Raw genomic sequence first — 26,210 nt, forward strand, 5'->3', positions numbered from 1 at the left:
AGTAACTGGGTCGTAATCTCCACTCTCCAAAATGACGGTCGCAGATTTCATTCAGTACATACAAAGTTTTCACAGTTAGAATCACAGCCATGAAAGATTCAATAACTTAGGTAAAGGCTCTGATATTGATGTAGGCAGCAATTAGTTTTTGTATAAATTATCAAATTCAATGACTTAGTGATGTAGACACAGACCAAAACCTTGTAAATTTAGAGTATCGGAAATGGCAGCTACAGTTGGTCACGTGGCCTCACTGACAAGACGGTGAACGAGTTCTCTCTCGATTTTAATGCACATAAAAAATTCTTCCGTGAAAAATAATTACACAGCTATAACAATTAGACTTTACTCTTAAATTTTTCTAGATATAATAGATGTGTACCAAAAATGTAAAATGGTTAAAATTGCTGTTAAACATAGCATACACTACATTGCTTAACAGTTCACAGGCAGGATTTCATTCAGTACTTACGAAATTTTCACGATTAGAATCACAACTATGAAAGATTCAATAACTTAGGTAAAGGCTCTGATATTTATGTAGGCAGCAATTAGTTTTTATTGATTATCAAATTCAGATGACTTAGTGATGTAGACGCAGATGAAAAACATGTAAATTTCGAGTATGGGAAATGGCAGTTACGGTTGGTCACGCATCCTCACTGACATGACGGTGAACGAGTTCTCTCTCGATTTTAAAGCACATAAAAAATTCTTCCGTGAAAAATAATTGCACAGCTATAACAATCAGACTTTACTCTTAAATTTTTCCACATATAATAGATGTGTACCAAAAATGTAAAATGGTTAAAACTGCTGTTAAACATAACATGCACTACATTGCTTAACAGTTCACAGCCAGGCCTATGCGTATGCTGTCGACTAGGTAACAGGTGTTCTTTTTATAGCGTGCTGCAGTTTGTCACTATGCTCTGTGAGGTAAAGGGTTAAACTGCACCTAGTTGTTTATGCGAAGCATCTGCATGATCAAACTGTTGATTATAGCATTTTTTAAAATGGCATCTGGATTGGGATGCATGTTTAAGACAAAAAATGAAAATAAGCTTTTTGAAAAGTGTTAATAATCAACACAGAAGAATAAAAAGTAGTATTCAGATTCTTGTGAATAAAAGCTGGAAAGGACACAATTACATTTATTGGACATAATTTGAGTATGTGAAATGGAAAAGAATTTCCAAGAATTATGTCAAGTTGAGAGATGGCAACAAGCCATTGAGCTACATAGGGTTTGGAACTAGAGTTTATGCAGCTTTACTAGTGGTAAAAAAAGTGGCAAATAAAGTCTATGCTTCCTTACAAACTTTTCAGTTGAACACATTGTTTATCATCAATGCATCAAACTTGTAATTATATTTTCCAGCTTTACAATAGCAGTTATTGATTTTTTGTTACACCTTACTGAAAACTGGTCACTCTTATGAAAAAAACCAACTGCCTTACTGAGAGGGTCTCATCAGGGTTGACATTTCTGTGGAACTATTACTGCCCCATGGATATGACTGTTTTATTTAAAAGCTAACCTATTATTATATTATAGATTGTAATCTTGTCCCAGTTTTGAGTTTATGTACTCTACCAGATAAAAGATATAGATTAAGCATACTTTGATGCAAAATGCAAGATATAGCAAATATGATATTGTTTAATGGCATCTGTGTTAACTCATTGTTGAAGTTTTTGTGTAAGCTGATAACATTGAAAGAGATGATAAAAATCGATATGAGAAACCCATGATTATTTTGATGTTTGTTTAGTTTTCAGAAAATGGAGCAAGGTTTAAAAAAAGATTTAGAAGCATTAAAGAATTCCTTTCGATTAGGAGAGCCAGTACCTAAATTCCACTATGAGAACAGAACATTTTCAATGGTGCAGTAAGTATTATAGTTTATCATACATAGCAGCACAAATACAGTGGTACTTTTTTTGAAGTTGCAAACAGCAAAGTATTTGTATATACTGCAAATCAAAGTACTGTTTATTGTGTTACGACCCTGTAGTCTTAAACCGATTAACAGAAAGAACCAAAACCAACAATTTTATTAAAATTAAAAATGTATTTATCTTAGTTACAAAGTGAAAATTTAAGAGGAACTTATAGCATTATGAATTAAATCCCAAATGTTCTCACAAGACCAAAAGTAAAGAATGTTCCAAATGAATTCCAATAACCTTGAATTTGCTGATGTACCAATAGTCTTGAATATATTGATGTACCAAAAATCTTGATGCACCACTGTGACATAATCCAGATGTCTTTGATTGAATTCACGATAATCCTAAAGTAATGTTTGTGTTCCAAAATATAATTAAGCACTTTCCAATTCCAGTGAATAACTTAAATAAATGATTCCTCTCAAATTATATTTGAACACAACTAAAAACTCTGATCATAGATTCCCAAAGACTGATATTAAAAACAGGAATGAATACATTTGTTTAACTCATTCTTATATACTAACTTCATTTAGCATAGTACACAATAAAATGACCAGGATATTGGTCACAAGTTCGGAATATTCTGAATTTTTAAATAAGTTGGACATTGGACTCGTATATAAGTAAACAACTTAATTATAACTTATAAATATGACAGAAATCAGGTACATGCAAAACACTATTTTCAGTCTTCGGCAGATGTCAAGCATATGGCTTTATGGAATAAATGTGGCTTCTCATGATGCGTAAATGATATATGACAACCTGACATTGGAAAACAGAAGTCGGATTACTTGACACATGTTAAGAATAAAATACTGGTTCTGGGTACATATTAAAATAAAATGCGGCCACTTGTGAATGGTAAATTTTATATTATTGCACTAATATGTTGGTTGCATTAGCCGGGTGGCCTTTCGTTAGGGGTACTTTTGGACACAAACACGTCGGTGCCAACGGATTCTGGCCGTAAGGAGCAGGTGACCGATGGTCGGGCGGGGGCCATTCAAGAGGGGGACTACTGTAGTTGATAATAATGACTGGATTGTCAGAAATTTCATATACCAGATCGGTCTGCGTAGTGACAGACATATAATAAAACTAGAACTGCTATGAATGTCAAAAATGGAGCTGTTCCAAACATAAAAGTCATAGATGATGATATATGAACTATTAGTTGATAATGATAACTGCATTATCAAAAATTTCAAATACTAGATTGGTCTCAGTAGTGACAGTAGGTTGTTACATTTTCCTTCTTTTTATTATAAATATTGAATCAAGAAAGTTGAATTTTTACAATTGTGTAAAAATGATTACCATGGGAAAATAGACACCTTTTGAAAAACAATGTGTGATGACCTATTTTAAGTCAAGTGGTCACAGTGAACTAAATATTTGATGAACATTAGAACCAGTCTATATATTAAATACTGTATTTAAAAAGTGAAGGTCACAGATTAGCTGAAAATAATCACCAGAAAAAAATTAACATAATTCTTCCTAAGATGCCTATATATGGGTAAATTGTACAAAATCATTGGGGTCGAACCTTAGACCATTTGATTTTATCACTGTCACTGCATGGGTACTACATAATGTAAATGGGAAGATGTCTGTGGGTCAGATTTTTATAAAAGGGTACCAGCAGTGTCATTTTTCTCAAAAACAATGTATGCATCATAGAATTGTCATCATTTTAAAAGTTTCCACTTCGATAGGATGTAGGTAAGTTTTTGCCAGCCTTACCATGAAAGTATAATTATTGGGGAAACATTAACATTACCATCTTTGAGTATTGAATTTGGTTACCATGCCATTGTATGCAGATAGAAATCATTATGTTTGGTAATAAATTTACTTAAAAACTTTTAGCTGACAGTTTGCATAATATTTGTTTTCATTTCTAGCTGACAGTTTGCATAATATTTGTTTTCATTTCTAGCTGACAGTTTGCATAATATTTGTTTTTGTTTACTTTATCCTTCTTTCCAGATGTAATACAGATTTAGGAGACAACGATGTTGTTATTGAAGTAGTCAGGGGAATCCAGTATAACCCCCCATCAGGTAAAAATCCTTATCTTCAGTGGAAATTATCAGTGCGATGAACATATCCTATCTTTTCTTTATGTCTAGTACCATATTTTTCCATGAGCTGTGTTGAAACTTTGTAGATGTTATTGACATGAGGTGAACAGGCTAAGCCACGGGTGAAAATACTAGAGTTTTTCACCCACGAGATGAAATGTATCCGTTATTCACTTGTTTCAAGCAAATATTCTTTTTATTTTATGTTCACATACATTGGGTACCTAAAGTTTGTGACACAGTGAATTAGTAGATTTCTTACGGTAATGTCAGCTGTTTACTGTACATGTTCTGCTGTGCTATGTATACCTGCGCACAAAATTAGGTCCAATCAGATTGATAAAAATTAACTGATATTTCCAGAATAACAAACTACAAGTTTCAAGGATAACAGACAGGGATTATTAATCTGCTAATAATTAATTATTAGTTATTAATTTGCTAAGGTGCAAAATCAAAGGGAGATAAGTATGTTCTGACCCAAAAAAGTAGTTCCAGTAGTGAAAAAATATTGGTATTTTTTCACTACAGTGAAATATCAATATTATTTTAATTAGAAAATCAAGTAATTCACTGCTTAGCATAAAATAAATGTGGTTTTTCTCTTTAAACTCTGATGAAATTGTACAGAGTTCTTCCCCTTTTTATTATTAAATACATAATACTATATGTGATAATTATTGTTTGTGCAGCTAGTCCCACATCCATTGAGAAATTGTCTGATTCTAATGATGGTCATGTGGTTTTATTGTCAGTCTGTTTTTGCATTTTTGTTGTCAAATTAATATACTTAATGCAGTCAATATTTTATGTGTTATTTACCTAATGATGAATTGCTCAAAAGTTGGCTAATGTTATTTTGAATGTTTACACTTTGTATGAAAATTCTTGTGTGTGCAACTAGTGCAGTACATGTTGAGGAATTGCTCACAAACTTAGCAAAGATTATTGACATTAGTTGAATATCTGTGCATAGTTTTGTTATCATGCCTTGTGTCTTTCATGTGTATTGCCTCTTGTGTATCACCATTTTACAGTTCAACTTCTTAAAAAAATCCATTAATTTAGAACAGCTGTTGTTGTGTGCTTCAAATTTAATTGCATTGTTAATCATATTTACTACCCATTATGACATAATTCTTTTAGCTTATGGGAAGACAAACCCTGGGTTTAGATACTGCTTTGAAGATTCACGGTTGAATTTTCATTGTTGTTTAGAACGGTGATAACATTTATCAGTCTAAAGCAAATTTATCTAGACAAAAATCAAAAGAAATATTATTTTTCTGATGGTGGAGAAATAAAGGTGCACTTTTTGCATGAATTGGTGTATTTATATTATAACTTGGTATTGTGTTTACATATGTCAACATAAATGAGGAACAAATTTGCAATATTTATATTTGTTAGCTATTTGTAGTTTAATATAGACAATCAAAAGAGTGACATTGGACCTGGAGCCTTATAATTTCATCTTGATATGTCATGATACTCAAAATAAACCAACTTGTTCCTGGTGATATGTACTATTAATCGTTAGTATTGTCAGGAAAAGCACGCTCCAGAAATACTTGATTATTTTAAGTGTTGACCTAGATATGCCCTGACATGATGGGGCCACATACATGAGTCTCTTACTGTTGTCTGACATGAAGTGAATAGATTCTGATCAGTTATCATCATGCTTCTTAGCTAAACATGGTGCTTGCTGTAAATTGAAGGACTCCATCTTGTAATTATGAGTGTATGGTTGATCTTTGATAGTGACTTCTTAATTTAGGGCACACTTCTTATGTCTAGACAGTACACAATGTAAGCAAACACTTGATCATAACATTATGAACTTGAGAGTTCTGTTCAATCCAATATGTTGCATTTTTAATATTTCTAATTTTTTTTCTTCCTACTGGTATACTGGAATTTCAGTGTCATGTTACTCTGAGTAATACTAAATATTTGTAGTCATATATTTACACATCTGTATCAACTTATACTCCTTGTTATAGACCTAATAATAAGTAAACTTCGTTAATTGTTTAATAAACCCAACATGGTTCATTCAATTTTAAATGGAGTTTTAAAAATGTATTGCAGTCAGCTAATGTATATAGTCATGGCATTTCTAAAATTACTGCTTATTGTAGTTTTAAAACCAAAATTCATGTAGCTTGATAGTGCTTTTGGTTTGTGCAACATTCCAACTTTTTATGTCCCACCAAGCAGCAAGGGCATTTTAATTTAGCCATGTTCTAGCATACATCCATCTATACATCTTTCCCTAACCTTTTTGCTAAGATTCTGCTGCTGGGCTCAAGTCTTGGGATTGCATATATATTTAGCATATTGTGTGCTGGAAAATGGCATTAAACCCAACAACAACAAGAAAGATTCTGCAAAAAACATTCAACACATAACTTTTTTGACAGAACATCTTGTTAGCATGATTTACCCAAAAAATTTCAGTAGACAAATGAAATTCATTGTCTTAAAAGTATGTATATGTAGATGACAATTAGATTTTCGGGCCATGACAGCAATGACCTGATTAGATTTTCAGGCCATGACAGCAGTGACCTGATTAGATTTTCAGGTCATGACAGCAGTGACCTGATTAGATTTTCAGGTCATGACAGCAATGACCTGATTAGATTTTCGGGCCATGACAGCAATGACCTGATTAGATTTTCAGGTCATGACAGCAGTGACTTGATTAGATTTTCAGGTCATGACAGCAGTGACCTGATTAGATTTTCAGGCCATGACAGCAGTGACTTTATTAGATTTTCAGGCCTTGACAGCAGTGACTTGATTAGATTTTCAGGCCATGACAACAGTGACCTGATTAGATTTTCAGGCCTTGACAGCAGTGACCTGATTAGATTTTCGGGCCTTGACAGCAGTGACCTGATTAGATTTTCAAGCCCTGACAGCAGTGACCCAATTAATTTTTCAGGCCATGAAAGCAGTGACCTGATTAGATTTCAGGCCATGACAGCAGTGACCTGATTAGATATTCAGGCCTTGACAGCAGTGACTTGATTAGATTTTCAGGCCTTGACAGCAGTGGCCCGATTAATTTTTCAGGCCATGACAGCATTGACCTGATTAGATTTTCTGGCCTTGACAGCAGTGACCTGATTAGATTTTCAGGCTATGACAACAGTGACTTGATTAGATTTTCAGGCCTTTACAGCAGTGACTTGATTAGATTTTCAGGGCATGACAGCAGTGACCTGATTAATTTTTCAGGCCTTGACATCAGTGACCTGATTAGAATCTCAGGCCTTGACAGCAGTTTTTGTATGATTTTACACATTTTAAATATTGGACTTACACTTTTTGACAAAAAAGCATTGCTAGCACAATCAGGCTAAAAACCATTTGAGGTTTTTGTTTTTGAATTAAAATTAATGGGCTTAGTTGTATTCATACAAATTTCATGTTATTATTTTAATTCTTCAAATTTTGTTACATTTTGGAGCTTTCTTGGCTTTTGGGTTTTCAGTGAGGCAGTGTTTGACACATCTAATTTTAGTTGATGGCCTTTGCATTGTGATATACACAATAAAATTGCATACCATGTGAATTACGAGTACCGTATATACATGTTTATAAATTAGATACAACTGCAAACTGCTTAGACCAGATATGCCTTTTCATGCTGTGCTGGCAGATCTGGGTATATGCAGTTTTTTTTAATCACTAATCAATAGAACAAACAACAAAGACCCTAATCTACTTGTGCATTATGTAGCAGCAGATCTGACTATTGTTTTGAGTTGGGCCTGACTTTAAGCAAGTATATACAGGAGTATGATGGTAAAAAAGAGCAAATTGTATGCAACAGTTGCCACCTGTTTGAACTCAAGATTATATTTTATCTTTCAGGATATTCAGAAAAAGACCTAGATACATATATTAAATTTGAATTTCCCTTTCCTACGGTAAGAAAAGTTTTTATTATATACTATAATGCAAATATTGAAAATTATTGATGATATAAATTTCATATTATTATTAATCTCATATATCACATATTAATTATTAATCCTATGTTTCACATGTAAAGTATATGGTCCTGTATTTTCACATGTGAAAATTCAAGATTTTCCATCATGTGAGGTGGAGCTATACAGTGAAACATTGCTTATTTAAAGTGTCAGTCATTAGGATTATAATGCCAGGAGTGACCCAAATAACTGGTCAGTCAGACTTAAATATACATTGTAAAATATATTTCTGTTTTCTTCTTTCATTCTTTCTTCAGGTAAAATTATTGAGCAGATTGCTTTTTCATCATCCCTATTGTGAATATGTTGATATCCTCCTCCAAAATGTCAACCTGTCAGTTACCAGATCTGCCAACCTGTCAGTCTGTCAGTCACCACATCAATTCCTAAAAAGCTTTGTGGGAATTCATGAAGCCTTGCAATTTTAATCCTCTTTGGTAACTCTGGGGGAGGGATGTCATCATTGGTTGCAGCCCTGGATTCTTGGGGGATGGGACAAAGTTCAGTATACTAAACCATTTATTTCACTGATATTTTAAAACATTTTTCATCCAAACTTAGTTAATAAATCACTGTGATACATCAAGACTGTTGGTACATCAGGGTGTTCAAGGCAGTTGATACATACATTCAGTATTGGAATCATTCAGAATTCTTCTGGACTTGTGATAGAACATTTAGCATTATTTGGAATTTAATTCACAACACTAAGTTCCTCTTAAATTTTCATTTTGTAACTTAGAGAAGTTATTTATTTTAGTAAACTTTTTAGTTTTGCTTCTTTTGTTTCTTAGTTTAAGACCATCAAGTGGTTACAGAATATGCGGTTAAAACATGAGTTTTAGCAATGATAACATAGCTCTAGTTATTGCTATTTCTAAAAAAAAATAATATATGCAGTCAATTTTTGGAATCAAGCTTTAAATATTGTCGTGTTTATTTTAATTATGGTATTATGAATTTATAAAAAGGGTTTTGTAAAGTAACACAGTAAGCTGTAAAACCATGAATTCCAGTTGAATTTCCTTGTTTAGTCCAAGGTTATTGCCCCCTACCTCCTTCAGGCTCAGGAATATAGAATAGGTTCAATGTTTGCTCCTGCATGTCATATGGGACAACTAATGGAGGCAGGAATTGCAGTGGCTCAGTGGTTAGTATGCTGACTTGCAAGCTAAAGTTGTGGGTTTGAATCCTACCATTGGATGAGCCTTGGTTGGCTCCCATGGTGTGTCCATGAACAAGGCACTTTAGTCCAGTTGCATCAGCACTAAATAGCCTATTTGTTTTGCTGTGTTACAAAACACCACAGTAATGTTATAGAATTTTAGTACTGTTTCCTCATAACTATCATTTACAATGTCTCATTTGCCATATTCTGCAGGAGGATCCCCAGGTGGGACAGACAGACACAGTGAAAGGGACATTTAACCCAGGTATTCAGGGGTGCTTCTCAACTGTATCTTACAAAATGTTTATACAATTATTTTCCTAATTTATAGGTCTGTAAGCAGATGAATTACATTTATACAGTAGTTGTTTTAAAATCATATGTAAAATGGGTCAGAGTTCTTCGGCAGTAATTTCATTTTTTTCTATTAAAAATTTCAGGAATGAATAAATTAAATTTCAGATTCATAGTTTTAAAAGATATGGTTGATGATGTTCATTAACTTGATGTATGTACCCATGTATAATACGTCTAACTATGAATATAATTGACACAGATCTGTTTTTTTAAATATACCAATCTGTGAATAGGATTGAATCTTCTGTGAATAGGATTGACCCAGATCTAGGGGCCCCGAGTGGCTGAGTGGTCTAAAGTGCTCTCCGTTATGGATCATTGCCATCTCACCTCTGTCTGCGTGGGTTTGAGTCTAGGATTCAGCCAATGTGGGTATGTGAGAAAGCTTGCCAGCAGCTTCTCGTGGGTTGGTGGTTCTTCCCGGGGTTTTCCTGGGTTCTTCCTCCACCATTAATACTGGCTGCCATGCATAGCCTATCATGTGCTGAAAAATGGCGTTAAACCCCACAACAACAACAACGACCCAGATCTACCATTAATATACACTTGACTGTGAAGAGGATTGACCCAGATCTGCTGTTAAGATGAACCTAACTTTGAATACAAGTGACCCGAATATGCTGTTAACTTTACAATCATCTCTAAAAAAGATTAACATCGATGATAACATATACCCAGCTGTGAATGGGATTGGCCCAGATCTGAATGGGATTGACCCAGCTGTGAATGGGATTGACCCAGATCTGAATGGGATACCCAGATCTGATGCTGTTTGATTCATCAATATACAACTGTTTATGCTGTTTGTTTTGCATATGATTTAAAGCAGATAGCACAGACCTGGCTTCAACGTTACAAACATTTCTCAGACTCAGCTGAAAATTCAAGCGCTTGATTGGTCAGTGATTTGACTTTAGTCAGTTGGAGGGCAGGGCCTATAGTCGTGAAACTTTCAGAGTATAGATCTCAAACTCCAAATTTAGATTGGTACTTGGTGTAAACATGCTCTAATTTAATTTGGCATACAGATTGATAATTAGAAAAGGCTTGAGGCTGAATTCCAGCAGTCAAAAAATGAATCCAGATACTTAAAAATGAAATCCCCCTTCTGAACTGGATCAGCACATGGCCACTTTATAGTTTTTGTTAGGACTAAAGATGGATCTGAGTTTGAGCTGAACAGTTTGTTAAGAAGCATCATCAGCTCCATTTATTACCACCTAAAAATCAAAATGCAGTTACAGTCATAAGAGGAAATTAGGGCCCCCAAGTGGTCTAAAGTGCTCTCCATTACAGATCACTGCCATCTCACCTCTGTCTGTGTGGGTTTGAGTCTCTGATTCAGCCAATGTGGGTATGTGAGAAAGCTTGCTAGTAGCTTCTCGTGGGTCAGTGGTTCTTTCTGGGGTTTTCCCCGTCTTCTTCCTCCAATATTAATACTGGCCGCCATGTATAGCCTGTTGTGTGCTGAAAAATGGTGTTAAACCCTACAACAACAACAACAACAACAAAAGTTTTACCTTAACAAAAGAAGCTAGTTGGGCAAAGCAGAGAGGAAAAGGAAATAAAACCAATCACAGTCAGCCAATTATAGATGAAAAAATGCAATTGGTTTAGCCAAAAAACTAATGGGGATGGAAACACATGAATCCATTCTTAACACAGTGTGGTTTAACAACTCTGTCCATTTTGGTTTGAGGGGAGTAGCTGAACATTACCATGTGAAATTGGCTGGCTGATATACTAAACAAAAAGATGTGAATGGTCAGAGTCATTAATCCTAAAATATATCAAAACTAAGATAATCACAAGAGAGCTCCAATTGTTATCTACAAAAGAACTAAGACCAGCAGAATTTTGTCAGTCAAAAGATCCCATTTATATTGCACCCAACACTGTGCTGATCACAGGTACAAACCCAAAATGGTTTAGAAAACAAGTTGTTGGAATTAACAAAATGGGATGCATGATGAAAAGAATTAAAGAGAAAGAAAATTTGAGAGGAGATAAATTGACACATACCATTAGCTGAAAGTATTTAAATCAAAAGTTAGGAGACAGATGCTTTCTCTCAAGTGATATACAGATTTCATGCTTCTTAAATGCACAGTCTTTAAACAGCTATTCAAAAATCTGTGACAGACAACATACTCCGGTTACCTAAGCAGCACTGACCATCCGAGTCATGATGCTTTCAACCCACAACCCTGCAACAAACAGATTTCAAACTGCACTTCATTCAGAGTGTAACATCTTAAGTTCCCAAGCATGTCATTAGTGGCAACCCATTCTAAGAATCAAACATCCCAGTAGAGAATATGTTTGTCTTTAATCTTCTGCAAACCATTGTAAATGAAATTACTCATAGGGTCAACTGTTTTCAAGAGTCAACTTCTCATCCTGTGGTCCCACAATTGAAATGCATAAAACTTATTGAAAGTTACACTGACATTCAGTTGTTGTTGTTGTTGTTGTAGGGTTTAATGCCATTTTTCCTCACACAATAGGCTATACATGGCAGCCAGTATTATTGGTGGAGGAAGAACCTGGGAAAACCCCAGAAAGAACCACCGACCCACCTGACATTCAGTAGGATGAGCAAATATGGATAGTCACAAAATGAATAAACTGTAATTAGAGTTAATGTGTTAAACTTCCTCATGTTCCTTCATTACCATATTTTGAGGTTTCTGGCTTAAATCGACGTGCTCTGTAGTTCAATGCAAATGGTCTTGCTGTCATTGTTCATGATATGGAAGGCTGCAAGTTTGAATTTTTTGCATTTATATTATTAAAACACTATTAATGTCAGCTCTGTATGTTCATTTAATTTATTAAATGCAAAATGAAACCTATATTAGTAGGAGTGAAGTTTAAATGAAATTAGGTTCACCTCAAGAGTTCACTTCCATCACATTGAACAGTTTATGGCTATCAGCTATATCTCCCTTTTAAAATGTAAAAATAGATGTAAATTGTGTGTAGATTAAATAAAATAGATGAAACTCAGCAAGCTTTGTTCCTTTTAAGGAAAAATGTATACAGCTCATATATCAAAGATACAGTGCACACAAACACATATGCATATATATATATATATATATATATATATATATATATATATATATATATATATATATATATATATATATATATATATATAATTTTGTATGTAAGTAATATGGAGGAATGAGAATATTTTGTGTAAATTCACAGCAGAATTACATGTATGTCATGTGTGATCAACTCAGATGGTTTCAGTAGAAAACAAATCAGTTTAAATATATTTCATACCAGCTTTCAAAATAAAATTGAAGGTAAATGTTGAAAAGGAAGAAAACAAGCGCTGCTGTTAAAGATAAGAAAGTTCTTAAAAATATGACAGTTTCCTCCCATGTTCCTAAGTTAGTTTATTCAGAGATGGAGGAGGTAATTCATGACTATTAAAGAAAATGGAACTATCTTTAATTTTGCTAGTTCTGTCTACAGGGTCATCTGACTAATTGATTTCATTCTTCATGGAAAAGTTTTGATTTTCTCCTGTTTCAGAATACAAACATTCTGCCAAGCTTCAGATAAATAGAAAATCAAGAGCATTTGTACGAGTTGTTGAAAGAAAAGCCATTAAATTTGAAGTTTTCTATAAAAGGTATGTAAATTATCTTTCAGTCTTTCAGATAGAAGGCAGCGGTGATATAACTCAAAATTATATGTAATTTTGTAGAAACACATATTATCATAGTAGTTTTATATGATCTTTTCCACTGGAATAATTATCACAATTATGTCACTATCAGTAAAAGGTTTAAATCTGGATTTTCTTTTTGGCAAAGCTATGGAATGAAGATGTAATATGGTTCGTACAACTTTGACAAATCCTTGAATTTGATGGGTTGCCTTGAAAATGTCTTGAAATTGAGGGGTTGCTTTGAAAATTCCATGAATTTGAAAGATTGCCTTGAAAATTCCTTGAATTTGAGGGGTTTTGCCTTGATTATTCATTGGAATTGAGAAGTTGCCTTGAATATTCCTTGAATTTAATTGGTTGCCTTGAAAATTTCTTGCAATTGAGGAGTTGCCTTGAAAATTCCTTGAAAGTTAGGGCTTGCCTTGAAAATTTCATGCTTGAAGACTCTTTGAATTTGTTAAAATCACCTTGAATTTCTTTGAATACAGAGCATTAAAATTGGATAAAATATATCACTTTTTAAGTTCCGAATTTGCATTATTTATCTATTTTCTAAAAATAATGAATATAAAAAAATTAGATGGGATTTAATTGATATCAGATGGGTAGCATCCCTTTCTTTTAGTGGCCTGCAATATAGATGTGTTTTCTCTTCTCTTTTTCTACTATTTTATGCAGTGATAAACATTCTAACATACAGAAAATGTTCAGTTTATTTTAGAAGAAATACTTTTTGAAAACTGTTGAAGCTCTTATAAAACTCCATAAAAAGTTGTTGAAAATCATTTCTCTAGGTTTTTGCTATTTCTCAAGTATATCCATGAAGATATGCTCTTCTACTCTCTTTAATAACTGATGAAAAAATTTTACATGGATTTATAAGTCTAGGATATGAGCAACTTAAATAATAGAAATGAATATGGATGATCATGTCTAACACATTGAAAACTATGACTCGGGGTTTTGTTGCAAAAGAATTGCATCTATAACTCCATTTATTTACAGGGGGTTTCTAAAGAGTGATAAATTATTAGGAACAGTGAATGTGAAATTTCAGCCATTAGAATCACAATGTACAGCGCATGACAGTTATGATGTAAGTATTGATGTCTTTCAATTTTATTGATATGATTAAATTATCATAGGAATTTATCAGGGTGTAAATTTGATCTAATTACTTACTCAATCACTAAAATTCAGTGCTTGTTTTTTTACTTAGTGATATGTAGGGGTGAAATGATTCATCGATATGTTGATGTATCGATGTTTTTGCAGTACCAATACATGGATCAATACAAGAGGTGGAAAATTGATACAAAATGATACTTACTTCATGCAAGTTATTTTGGTCTTAAGCAGTAATTATTAATCATTTGCCTTGTTATTCTTTAAATTGAGAATTCATCTGAAACAGTTGTTGCGGGAGCATGCATCGATTTGTAAACAAGACTTCACAACATTCACATGCTTCTACAATTAACACAAAGTGACGTGGTTCATAAAGTACGTAAACTGAGATGCTGCCAAGGTGCAAGAAATTTTGTAAAACTTTGCAAACCTTTAGAGCGGTGATGTGTGAGAACTCCTGCAAATGCATTGAATTTCATGTACTTGGTGCTGTATATAATTCACCCTTTAAGTACTTTTCACAACATTAGTCATGCCAGTAGATGTATTCTTGCACTTGTTGTGGTATCTTTTTTTACGAAGACAATTATTTACACATTTGGATTCTTCAAGGAGACATGACTGTTTACTGAATTAAATTTGATTGGTACATTGTGCCATGGAACAAGCATTATATCACAGATTGAACCCTTATCAAAAAAGTTTTACAAATGCTTTTTTAAAATATGGGCTACCTTGAAAACCCTGATTGGCTGACTCCCATTGTGGTTTTCTTCCAATGACGATTTCATTCTCAAATACTGGCAGATGGTAGTTATGATGACAGTAATTTTTAAAGTCAGGAAGTATATCAGATTATTGGAGCTGGGAAAGTATTAGTGGAGATACCAGTGTGTGATTCTGACCCCAAAAATGGCATGTACAAGTCCATTGTACATGGACAAAAACAGATGGCATGCTAGCCAAATGTAGAAAAGTCACAATACCAAGCCAAATTAAAATACAGACAATTTAAAAGTAGAATGCAATTTTTGTCTAAAAAGCTATGTATCCCTATGGGAGTTGAGATAAACTGAATAAATAAGAATGAAATTAAGAAGTAAAGATATTTATTTGATTGAAATACCTCTGTATGATGGCTAAATGAATCCTGCATCTGATCAAATGGAGCATCCTTAAAAATTTGCTAAAATGTTGAATACAAATCACAAACAACTGACAGTACTCTGTTTGAAAGTGTTTTTGTTTTTTTGTCATGGTTGAGAATGGCAGTTAAGTAGATGCTATGTCTTTTAGCAATAGGCATGCTGGAAATACAACCAGTAAATCACAAAAAAGGGCACCATCTACCACTGGCAGACCTTTTAAAGATAAAAAGATGATGAAGTTCATTTTTGTATCAATAATGAATCATATTGTATGCTGTGTATTGTGAATTGTATCGATGCACATCATAGATGTATTGTTTCACCCCTAGTGATAAGATCAGATTTACATATTGATAAACACCAGTCATAATTGTTTAATCTTTATAATTCCAATTTTCCTCCTTTCTGTCATTGAATTTTTGAACAAAACATTTGAGTTTTGGTAGTGTATAGTTTTCCTTCATTTGCCTTTCCACATGACACTAGAATACCAAGCCTCATCTTCATTAGCCTATCATTGTCAACCCACTTCATTTGTCTTGGTAAATCAATCCATGACTAGCAAAGATGACCAAAAAACTGTACAGACATGACAATTAATGAAGTTACAATACTGGGGGGGGTATTTTTTTTGCGAGATTCACTATTCTTACATCATATGTCCGTGACTCTGAATAACTTATGATTTTTTTGGCTAAGGTAGAGACTGTTGAAATGCAGTAAAGACTGTTCAGTTAAAGTCTTAAACTTCTGATTAGACATTTTATCACAGATTCTTATCTGAGGTCATGGATGGGAATGAGGTTGTTGTTGTAAGGGGTTGTTACAGAAAAATCACACTGGAAACTAATTGGGAACTGAAAATAATCCACAGAATTTACCATTGCGAAAATAAGTCCAGATCAGTATCACATGTTTATTTATATCCAACCCAATCTTATATGATGGAAAACTCATGCAATTCATAACAGTTGGAATTATTCTCAAATCCTTTTATTTTAAGGAAATAAAAATATTGTACCAAAGTTTCAGAATATTTAAAATGGAGTACATAGTAGAGCTCTTAAATAAAACTGCTTGAAAACTTATTTTTGTGCTTGCATCTTCACTTTAAGTTTTATGAAAGTTTTGATTTAGACATATTAAATTGCAGCATGATATTACCATATTTCTACAACATATTTATTTCATTCATGTGCATCTATTCATGGAATAAGGATAATTATGAAATAAAGATAACAAGAGGCCTGTATTTCTTTTTATCTCCATTCTGCATAAGATCATGTTTGTGTGCTTACATTGTCAAGGCTGCAGGTTTTTACATAATTTGATGTACTGCCTGTACATAGTGATAATTTTGTGATAGCATTTGGAGAAGTTTTTTGAAAAAGAATAACTAGATCCAAGCATTAAACTTTTATCATTAAAATTAAGTGGAACTAATTCAGAATGAACCATAAGGAATTAGTTAATTGCTTTATTAAAAAGAAAATTTTGTTCAAATATTAATAAATACATTGACTTTATTACCCAGTGTTCCTAACTCAATTCCTTTTTTAAAATAAATTTGAAACTAAGTCTATTTGTAGCATGTTTCAGTGGATCTTTCTTGTATCAAAATGCATGCTTTATATTGCAGCTTATGGATGGTAGGAAGGCAGTAGGAGGAAAACTTGAAGTAAAAGTTAGGATACGAGATCCATTTAAAAATAAGCAGGTAGAGGAAGTCAAGGAGAAATGGCTAGTTATTGATCAGTTCCTCAGAACATTGGAGCCGCCTAAAAAAGTAAGTTAGAAAAATATCATAGCCACATTTTTTTCATAACCACTCAATTTTGAAGTTTTGAGCTGTCAAAAACAAGTTGCAGCAATGTAATTTGGATGATCTGTCACATTGTATCAATCTCACAACCTATAAATGTGTATTTGCAGCTATTTCTCCACTGAATACATTCCCCCAGATGATTTACATTAGGAAATAAGCTTCATTACATATTGAATGCAGCAATCGCAGAAAGACTAGTCTTTGTGTAGACACACACACACACACACACACTTGCCTCAGCACTAAATAACCTTTTTGTGTTGCTCTGCATTAAAGCACCAAACCAATCCAAATATATATAATGATGGGGAAGAAACTCTTACCCATTACCTCCCCTTATTACCACTAGATGACTGCCTGTCAACTGGCTATTTACCAGTTTAAGCTTTCACAGCAGTATGACCAACATCATCCCACATTGCCTCTCTGAATCGTACATAGAGGATATTTTCTTTTCCTACATTAATACTGGATATATTTCATTGTGTGATGCCAAAAACATGATATTTTAACGAGTGGCTTATCATATACATGTGATATGCAGTACAGTGTCAACATTCTGAGTATTGATAAGAACATTGCAGCAGTACAGATGTCTGGTCTACTGTTTGATAAGGTTGATTGCCTGGTGTTCATTGTGACTTCAGGCTTGTGTGAGTGTCATGGCAATGTCATCAGTGCTGGACATGACATAATTGGTACGTTTTCACCTGGCTGAAAAGGCAGGGATTCAGCATGCATGAGAATCAATTTCCACACAACAAATGCTTGAGCCAGATAATCTGAGAGAGGTTTTGGATTTGTTGATCCAGTCTGATCCCCTTTCATTTTCATCTCCAGCGATGGAAATACCAGCATATACTGTGAAGGTAATGATTTTAATTTCTTACTCTCCAAGCAGGTTTTACAGATTGTTCACAAACCACTCTCTCTAAAGTTTGATTCAAGACTTTTTCTGGTATCAATAAGCAAACTCAGACCAGTAATAGATCTCATCCAACTAAATAGAGTTTGTCTTGCCAACAGGAGGGAAGAGTTTGCAATCATGTCCTTGTCCATTCAGCTTTGCACTAGCGCCTTGAGTTTGCCTTTCAAAAGAATTGTACCAATATTGAGCTCATGGGCATTTATGAAGACAGCCAACTCAGGACCTTTTTGCTAACAGCAACTTCTGTGTATCTGGACAGCTTATCTAATATTATGTTTTGCTGCTGGAAATTAACATCATTATCTCACTTTTCACCTGAGCTTTCTAATGAATTTGGAGAAGTTGGATCTTATTCCCTATAAACATTTTCATCCATGAAAAATTAGCCACATGTAAAGCAGAAAGACACTCGTAACCACCACCCGCCATTTTCTTGCTCAGATATTTCTAGCAATCACCAAAGCTCAATGATTGAATAATTCAATTTAGTTGCTATAATAAAATATCGTACTTTACAATGTGTTTTATTTTAACCCATTTTGAAAATGAAATAAAAATTTTAAAGCACTTTATATCATGTCAATGCCAATGCATATATACAATACCAGGTAGCTGTCTTTTCCCAGTCGCTGCTTTAAATTGATGTGTATGATGAGATAGTGGTTTTAAGATCATATAGATATATTTTAAATACTGCTTGGCTTTGTGTTGGTTGACTTCGTTGGTTCACATTGATGTTGAGCACTCAGACAAAAACAGTGTTAGGGATAGATCTTGACAGGTGTTTGATTTGTACTCATACTGGCAATGGTATGGTTTAACCATTGAAAAGCAAACTATTCCAGTGGCCTAAGTGGTTAGAGTGTCCACATCGAATGTTGGAGGTCATGGTTTTCAAGCTCGGCCAAATCATACCAAAGACTTAGAAAATTGGTACTAGCAGCTCCCTCACTTGCTGCTCAGCATTAAGAGGTTAGGATTGGTTGGCCTGTTGTCAGGATAATGTAACTGGGTGGGACATGTTTGCAGTATGACATCCAAGATGTCACTATAAACTGCCACACTGCAGACATCATAGCGATATGACTGAAAAATTGTTAAACCTATGTTAAAAATCTAAATCACACACACACACTAACCATTGTAGCTACAACTGCTTGTTATCGACATAGTTCTTTTCTTTTGTTTACTTTATTTTGGGTGTTTGTAGAGATTACTCCATAAAATAAAATACCTATGATTTGCAAACTCAGACTAAGGAAAATCCACATATTCAGTTACCCACAAAAATACAAATTTAAAAATAAATGAAAATTGATACACACAGAAATAAAACAAAACCATAATACTCTTGAGAAGCCGAAGCAGGATTTTACATTTGTATGAACATCAGCTTGTTTGGCTGATGGGCTTGCCTGCTGCATTATTTCACCATGGCAACTAGAACTCAGAGAAGACACTTCATATAAATCTTCTTCAGAAGAGGACAAGAATCAAAGTCTGTCATGGTTGACAAGATTATCTTTGTGGGAACGTGATCTTGGTAATTTCAAATAATTCACTAGTAGTCACTTACCATCTCAAACTGTGTTTTTTGTTTGTGTGTCTGTGTGTATGCATGCTTGCATGTGTGTGAGTGACGAAATCACTGTTTTTGTATGCCCTGAACTTGGAGTTTTTATGCCAAGGCTTCATGCTGAAGATAACAATTTTTATTGTACACGTTATCAGCAAACTCGAATCTTTTGGCTGATTCTCTATCAAGAATGAGCCATGCTCTGCACACATAGTCCCTTCACCAGTCGATCTTTCCTCAGATATGCATATTTTGGGGGCATCTAGTTATCAGACTGTTTGCATTGTGGTGGAATTGCAAACTGCCTACCTTTGTTTCTCCACTTTTGGATCTAGAAGATTGGACCATGAATGCTCTGGTATTTGGGATGGAATTTGGGGCTTCACTTTCCCTCCAACTGTTCTGATCAAAAAGAGTCCTTCAGAGCATCAAGGACCAGATATGCAGCCAGTCTTCCTTGAATGCTGCTAATGGTAGAGATTTCCCTGAAGGCTGCTAATAGTAGAGATTGGTTCCTCCATCTCTTACCTATTCTCCAAATGTTGACGAGATCAGGAAATAAAAAAATAAATTTTGTACAAAATGATATTTCTAAGAAAATACTTTCCTGATCACATTACTATTACACATCCCATCTACCTGCAAATGCAAGCATCTTTGTTGATGTATCACTCAGTTTAAACAACCTAGCAGTGATAAGCTTAGGTAATGCATAAGAATTTCTTCCCTTATCTCTGTGTTATATAGACATGATTGCTGGATTTCAAGAGGCAGAGATACTTATTTCCCAACTGAGAAACATAATTTACTACAAGATTTACTTTCACAGTTTTGATCCTTAAGAAACATATGACAAGAAAATAATATCACATTCAAATGTAGGTTTTGATTAGTTTGCTTTTTCAAATGTCATCATTAATAGGGCTTGCTATTGCATTTGTCTTTGCTTTAGTTGGCCTGTCTATGTCTAGATTGTTAAAAGTAACAGTTCATAGATTTTAATGTCATTTTGCATGTGAACTCTGTTTGCTGCCATACGAGGGTTCATGTTGTAGACTGGCAATCATTTTGAATTTAAAAAATTAGACTGATCCACTGCCACCTTGTGTTGGGTGCAGTTATTAATGAGTAAATATGTAAATGAACTCATAATAAAGAATCTTTATTGTTTTACATTGAAGATATTAATTAACATACCTGAAAACAAAAAAATAAGCTTCCAGATATTATTGACTACATGTAGCTAGGACATTGATAGGGCATCATATTCAGATTTTTAATACACTTTTATAAAATTTTAAAGAAAGGAAATCTCAGTATCGATAATACATTATATGTTGGTATTGCATAGCTTGCTATTCCAGAATGGAATTCACATTGCTCTTATGATAAGACTTCATCCTCCCGTGGATGAACCTTTATAGAGAGCTCTGGCATGAATCCAGAACATAATAATGACCCATTCTGCAGCACATATCCCTAGCATTTCTGCCATAGGTGTCATTTCCACAATGCCAGTTGCAATTCCAAGTTTGGAAAAGAAAGTCACCTTGGCTTGTATTTAATAGCACATTGGGCAAACTATGGAATCCATATTGTTCAGAGTTTATTCCCTCAAACCGTATTAGTTTCTGAAATAATAATTAAGCTCTTTTGTGAGTTTTCCAGGTATTTGTTGTTGTAATCTCATCAGTGTGCCCCGCACCCCCACCCCTGTGACCCGATGTGTGCAGGTGATCTGTATTTCCATTATACCTATTAATTGTGTTTTATTCAGGCACTGGGGTAGTTATCGGTTGTGTTCATTGCCAAAACCTGATACTTCTTCATTAGCCTTTATTTTAGGGAACATCTTGTTTTAGTGAACATCTAGTATTTAGGCTTCCCCTTTGATGTATTATACTGTGTTAGTTTCACATAAGGAGGTTGCCCACCAGCTTTCTTATTAATTATTCAGTTATTTTTCTTACTGGTTTTATATTTAGTTTGCAGTGTTATTAGTACTTTCTATCAGAGATTATAACTTTTGTAATTTTTTTAGAGGGTGTCTCCTTGCACTCCTCTGGTTTATTTTATACTTCAGGTAACTACTTTTTATTGTTTTTTCCATTCATTAAAGAGCAATACTAGATTGGTGTGTTTCCATAGGTTCCATACCTCTCCTTTGTCTCTTTATAAATCCTTCATTGACAGATTCGTCGGTCTGTGCATGGGTTTAGTACTGTAATCTTAAAGTGGTGTAGTTACAGGTCACACACCACTCATAATCATTTACATGCATACAATAGACATTGTAAGTACTTATGTTTTTCTTTATTATTGTAATTTGGAAGTGGTGGTGTTACAGGTCTCACACCACTCATTGTTTATGTACATACAGTACAGTGCATGTTGTAAGTACTCTTACTTCTTATTATTCTTTCTACTGCTTAGTTATTTTGTTTTGAGACTTTGCAGGAAATGTCTAAACGGAGCCCATTCTGGTGCTTCTGGCCTCTCACAGAGAGCCTTCTCACATATAAGAAGAGGAAGAAAGGACCTTCCTACTCCTCATCCCACTGCACTGGCTTTTTCTTCTGGTCCTGTGGGAAAATCTAGCCCTCCTTTGGGTTCAGTCTGTTCAGAGAAGTGTAAGGTCCAAGGATCCTTCCAAGGTCCTGGGACCCTTTCAAGGGAGCATTGACCAGGGCAGAAAGTGAGGCACATGATCTTGGAAGGGAGAAGCAGTGCCCACTCCATGACAATAGGTCAAAAAGTGAGGCATGCATTCCGGCAGAGGGGAGCAGTGCCCACTCCATGACCATAGGTCAGAAATTGAGGCATGCACTCCAGCAAGGGGGAGCAGTGCCCTTCCAGACCCAGAGGTAAGAGAGTGAGACATACCCCTTGTCAGGTCAGGTCCTTAGCTCCATGGCTTAGTAGAGCAAGGGGGTGAGGAGCAGCACCCACTAAAAGTGGGTAGCCCAGAGGCAAATGGCAGAATGAGTTTCCATGTTATGGAAGGGCTACAATTTACACTCATTTGTTTCTGAGTCAGGATCCTCCTACATAATCCTAGTTGCTGGACTGGTCATTGACCAGTGGTCAGTCACCAGGCACCGGTCAATATTCACAAGTTACCGGTCACTAGTCCCAATCATAGGAATCCTATTGGTATTGTGACAGGGATAGGGTTGAGACTCCTCCTTCTTGCCAGGGTCTTGGTAACACCAATTGGGGATTAAGAGTTTGTGCACAGATGCTTGATGGGGGAATGGGGATTGAATCAGCATCTCCCTTTCTCCTAATCTCTCTGAATCCCTACAGGATGTTTGGTCATCCTTTTCAGGGAAGTAACTTATCCTTTCCTTTCATACCAGCATAGAATTCAGACACAAGGCATCAAGGCAGGGTTGATGTCAGTTGAAGCCTAACTGCTCCCCCTCCTACCCGTTGACTCAGGCAGAGGAGGAAGAGATCATTTGACAAGGTGTTAAATGAGGTTTACTGTCTTCTTCCCCAGGATTTGAGTCTCAGGTTTGGAAGACACAAAATTCTCTCAGGTTTGGAGAGACTCTCAGGGGCTACCAGCCTGTCATTCTTATTATTTCACACCTACTCAGCCAGAGTCAAGGAGCTTTCCCTAAGGTTTATCACACAAATGAAGGACATGGAAATAGCATCTCATCCACAAGGCATGGAAGGGGAACCAGAGGCTGCAAAAAAGAAAAAAAAGGAACCAAAATTCCAAGACAGGTGGTTGAGTATCTACAAGTGTTAAGGAAAGAACCAAAAAGGAGGGATGTTTTGTGTTCTCTGTCAAGAATATAAGAAAGATAATCCATTTACTGATGAAAATGGTTGGGTTGCCTGTTCTTCCTAGGCTGCAACCTTGGCTAAATATAGCCTTGCAACAAATTAGCTCCTACAACAAAAATATCCCAGGGACATGATTGAGTTGTGAAAATTATGTTCCAATATCATGAAGACCATTTCCTAATTTGTTGAAATTGGCCAAACTTATGTTCCAATATCATGAAGACCATTTCCTAATTTGTTGAAATTGGCCAAAATTATGTTCCAATATCATGAAGACCATTTCCCTAATTTGTTTAAATTGGCCAAAATTATGTTCCAATATCATGAAGACCATTTCCTAATTTGTTTAAATTGGCCAAAAGTATGTTCCAATATCATGATGACCAATTCCCTAATTTGTTTAAATTGGCCAAAATTATGTTCCAATATCATGAAGACCATTTCTTAATTGGTTTATATTGGCCAAAATTATGTTCCAATATCATGAAGACCATTTCCCTAATTTGTTTAAATTGGCCAGAATTATGTTCCAATATCACGAAGACCATTTCCCTAATTTGTTTAAATTGGCCAAAATTATGTTCCAATATCATGAAGACCATTTCCTAATTGGTTTAAATTGGCCAAAAGTATGTTCCAATATCATGAAGACCATTTCCCTAATTTGTTTAAATTGGCCAAAATTATGTTCCAATATCATGAAGACTGTTTCCTAATTTGTTTAAATTGGCCAAAATTATGTTCCAATATCATGGAGACCATTTCCCTAATTTGTTTAAATTGGCCAAAATTATGTTCCAATATCATGAAGACCATTTTCTAATTTGTTTAAATTGGCCAAAATTATGTTCCAATATCATGAAGACCATTTCCCTAATTTGTTTAAATTGGCCAAAATTATGTTCCAATATCATGAAGACCATTTCCCTAATTTGTTTAAATTGGCCAAAATTATGTTCCAATATCATGGAGACCATTTCCCTAATTTGTTTAAATTGGCCAAAATTATGTTCCAATATCATGAAGACCATTTCCTAATTTGTTTAAATTGGCCAAAATTATGTTCCAATATCATGAAGACCATTTCCCTAATTTGTTTAAATTGGCTAAAATTATGTTCCAATATCATGAAGACCATTTCCCTAATTTGTTTAAATTGGCCAAAATTATGTTCCAATATCATGAAGACCATTTCCAAATTTGCTTAAATTGGCCAAAATTATGTTCCAATATCATGAAGAACATTTCCCTAATTTGTTTAAATTGCCCAAAATTATGTTACAATACTATGAAGACCATTTCCCTAATTTGTTTAAATTGCAGTGGTTTTGAAATCAGTGCAATATAGAGAGCAATAATCCTAGCTGTCCTTCTCAGAGTTCATTGGCTGATTGTCTTCTCTTCCTTTTGAAGAGAAGCAATGCTCAGTTTCTGCTGTTGAGGACTATAGGGCAGCCCTATGAAACACACTAAAGTTTTCTAAAGACATGGATTGAAGGTATGTATTTTTTAGGGCCCAGAATTGCTGCACAAAAAATTATTATAAAGACAAATGTATTTCCAGCCTGGAATAACAAGATATGCAATAACAACAGTTAAGTCATCATTACAATTGGCTTCCTCCTCCAAAAAAACTATATTTACCACTTGATTTTATATAGAAGCATGTTTGTAATAAACAATAAGAATTTAAGGTTTCTTCTGTTTAATACTTTCAGGGCAATTCCAAAAGTTCCGTAAGTACTAGAAAGATTTGCATTTCTATAGAAGGATTTTAAGTTCTTCAATGTTGAGCCCAGTAACAAAACCTTTTTGAACAGTTACTACATTAGATGTACTGTAAAAATTATTTGTTTGACTGAACTTCATATGTTATAATCATGGACAATTCTAAGAATTCTATCACATATCTGTATTAGTATGAAAAATCACATTTAATAAGTATTGTTGTCATGTTAGGGTTCATTGTATTGCTTGCACTTGTGATATATTTACTGTAAATACTGTTTATGCTTAATGCAATAAAAGTTTTGATTTGATTGGCTCTAAAATAGAAGAAGAAAAAATGTCTTTTATTGATTTTAATTTGAAAGTGGAATGTACTCCACATTTTATCCAGGTAGTTAACATTAGACTTGTAGAAAATGTAATTTAAGGTATAGAAAAGGTCTTCCAAATTATTTTGGACTCTGATACAGAGTCTGGTGATAATGTGTCAGATTTAAATGTTGTTGAAATCTATAATTTTCCTTTGCCTGTACTTTCTGTATCACTCTTGAAGCATAGGCAAGACAATTTTTTCAATGGCGGCATTGTCATAGCCATCAGCATTAAATTTCTGCACTTAGCTCAGTTTTGCTGACATTATTGTATTTACAGTCATGAAATTTGATTGAGGAGTACAACCCCACCAACAAAAGTAGGTCATATTGACCTATTCATGCCATTGTGATTACATTAAGGTTCTATGTTTACTTCAGTTTCTCTGATGCTTTGATATGTACAGTTAGAAAACTTGATGGGTATATTCATTTGGGA

General features: G+C 34.4%; 1 protein-coding gene across 3 annotated transcripts in view; it reads left to right on the forward strand.

Moving 5' to 3' along the window:
* The window catches only part of LOC149806381 (coiled-coil and C2 domain-containing protein 1-like), a 124,838-nt gene that overhangs the window by 50,498 nt on the left and 48,130 nt on the right, over window positions 1-26,210 (forward strand). For all 3 annotated transcript variants that reach the window (XM_089952408.1, XM_089952417.1, XM_089952400.1), the window contains exons 17-24: window positions 1,776-1,892; window positions 3,952-4,025; window positions 7,935-7,990; window positions 9,438-9,489; window positions 13,131-13,230; window positions 14,275-14,365; window positions 17,185-17,331; window positions 25,391-25,408. In XM_089952408.1, the coding sequence (XP_089808534.1) occupies window positions 1,776-1,892; window positions 3,952-4,025; window positions 7,935-7,990; window positions 9,438-9,489; window positions 13,131-13,230; window positions 14,275-14,365; window positions 17,185-17,331; window positions 25,391-25,408 (655 nt within the window). The remainder of the gene's footprint in view (window positions 1-1,775; window positions 1,893-3,951; window positions 4,026-7,934; window positions 7,991-9,437; window positions 9,490-13,130; window positions 13,231-14,274; window positions 14,366-17,184; window positions 17,332-25,390; window positions 25,409-26,210) is intronic.

The sequence above is a fragment of the Sinohyriopsis cumingii genome, chromosome 1 (genome assembly GCF_028554795.1).
Source record: "Sinohyriopsis cumingii isolate HCF-2022 chromosome 1, ASM2855479v2, whole genome shotgun sequence".
NCBI lineage: Eukaryota > Metazoa > Mollusca > Bivalvia > Unionida > Unionidae > Sinohyriopsis > Sinohyriopsis cumingii.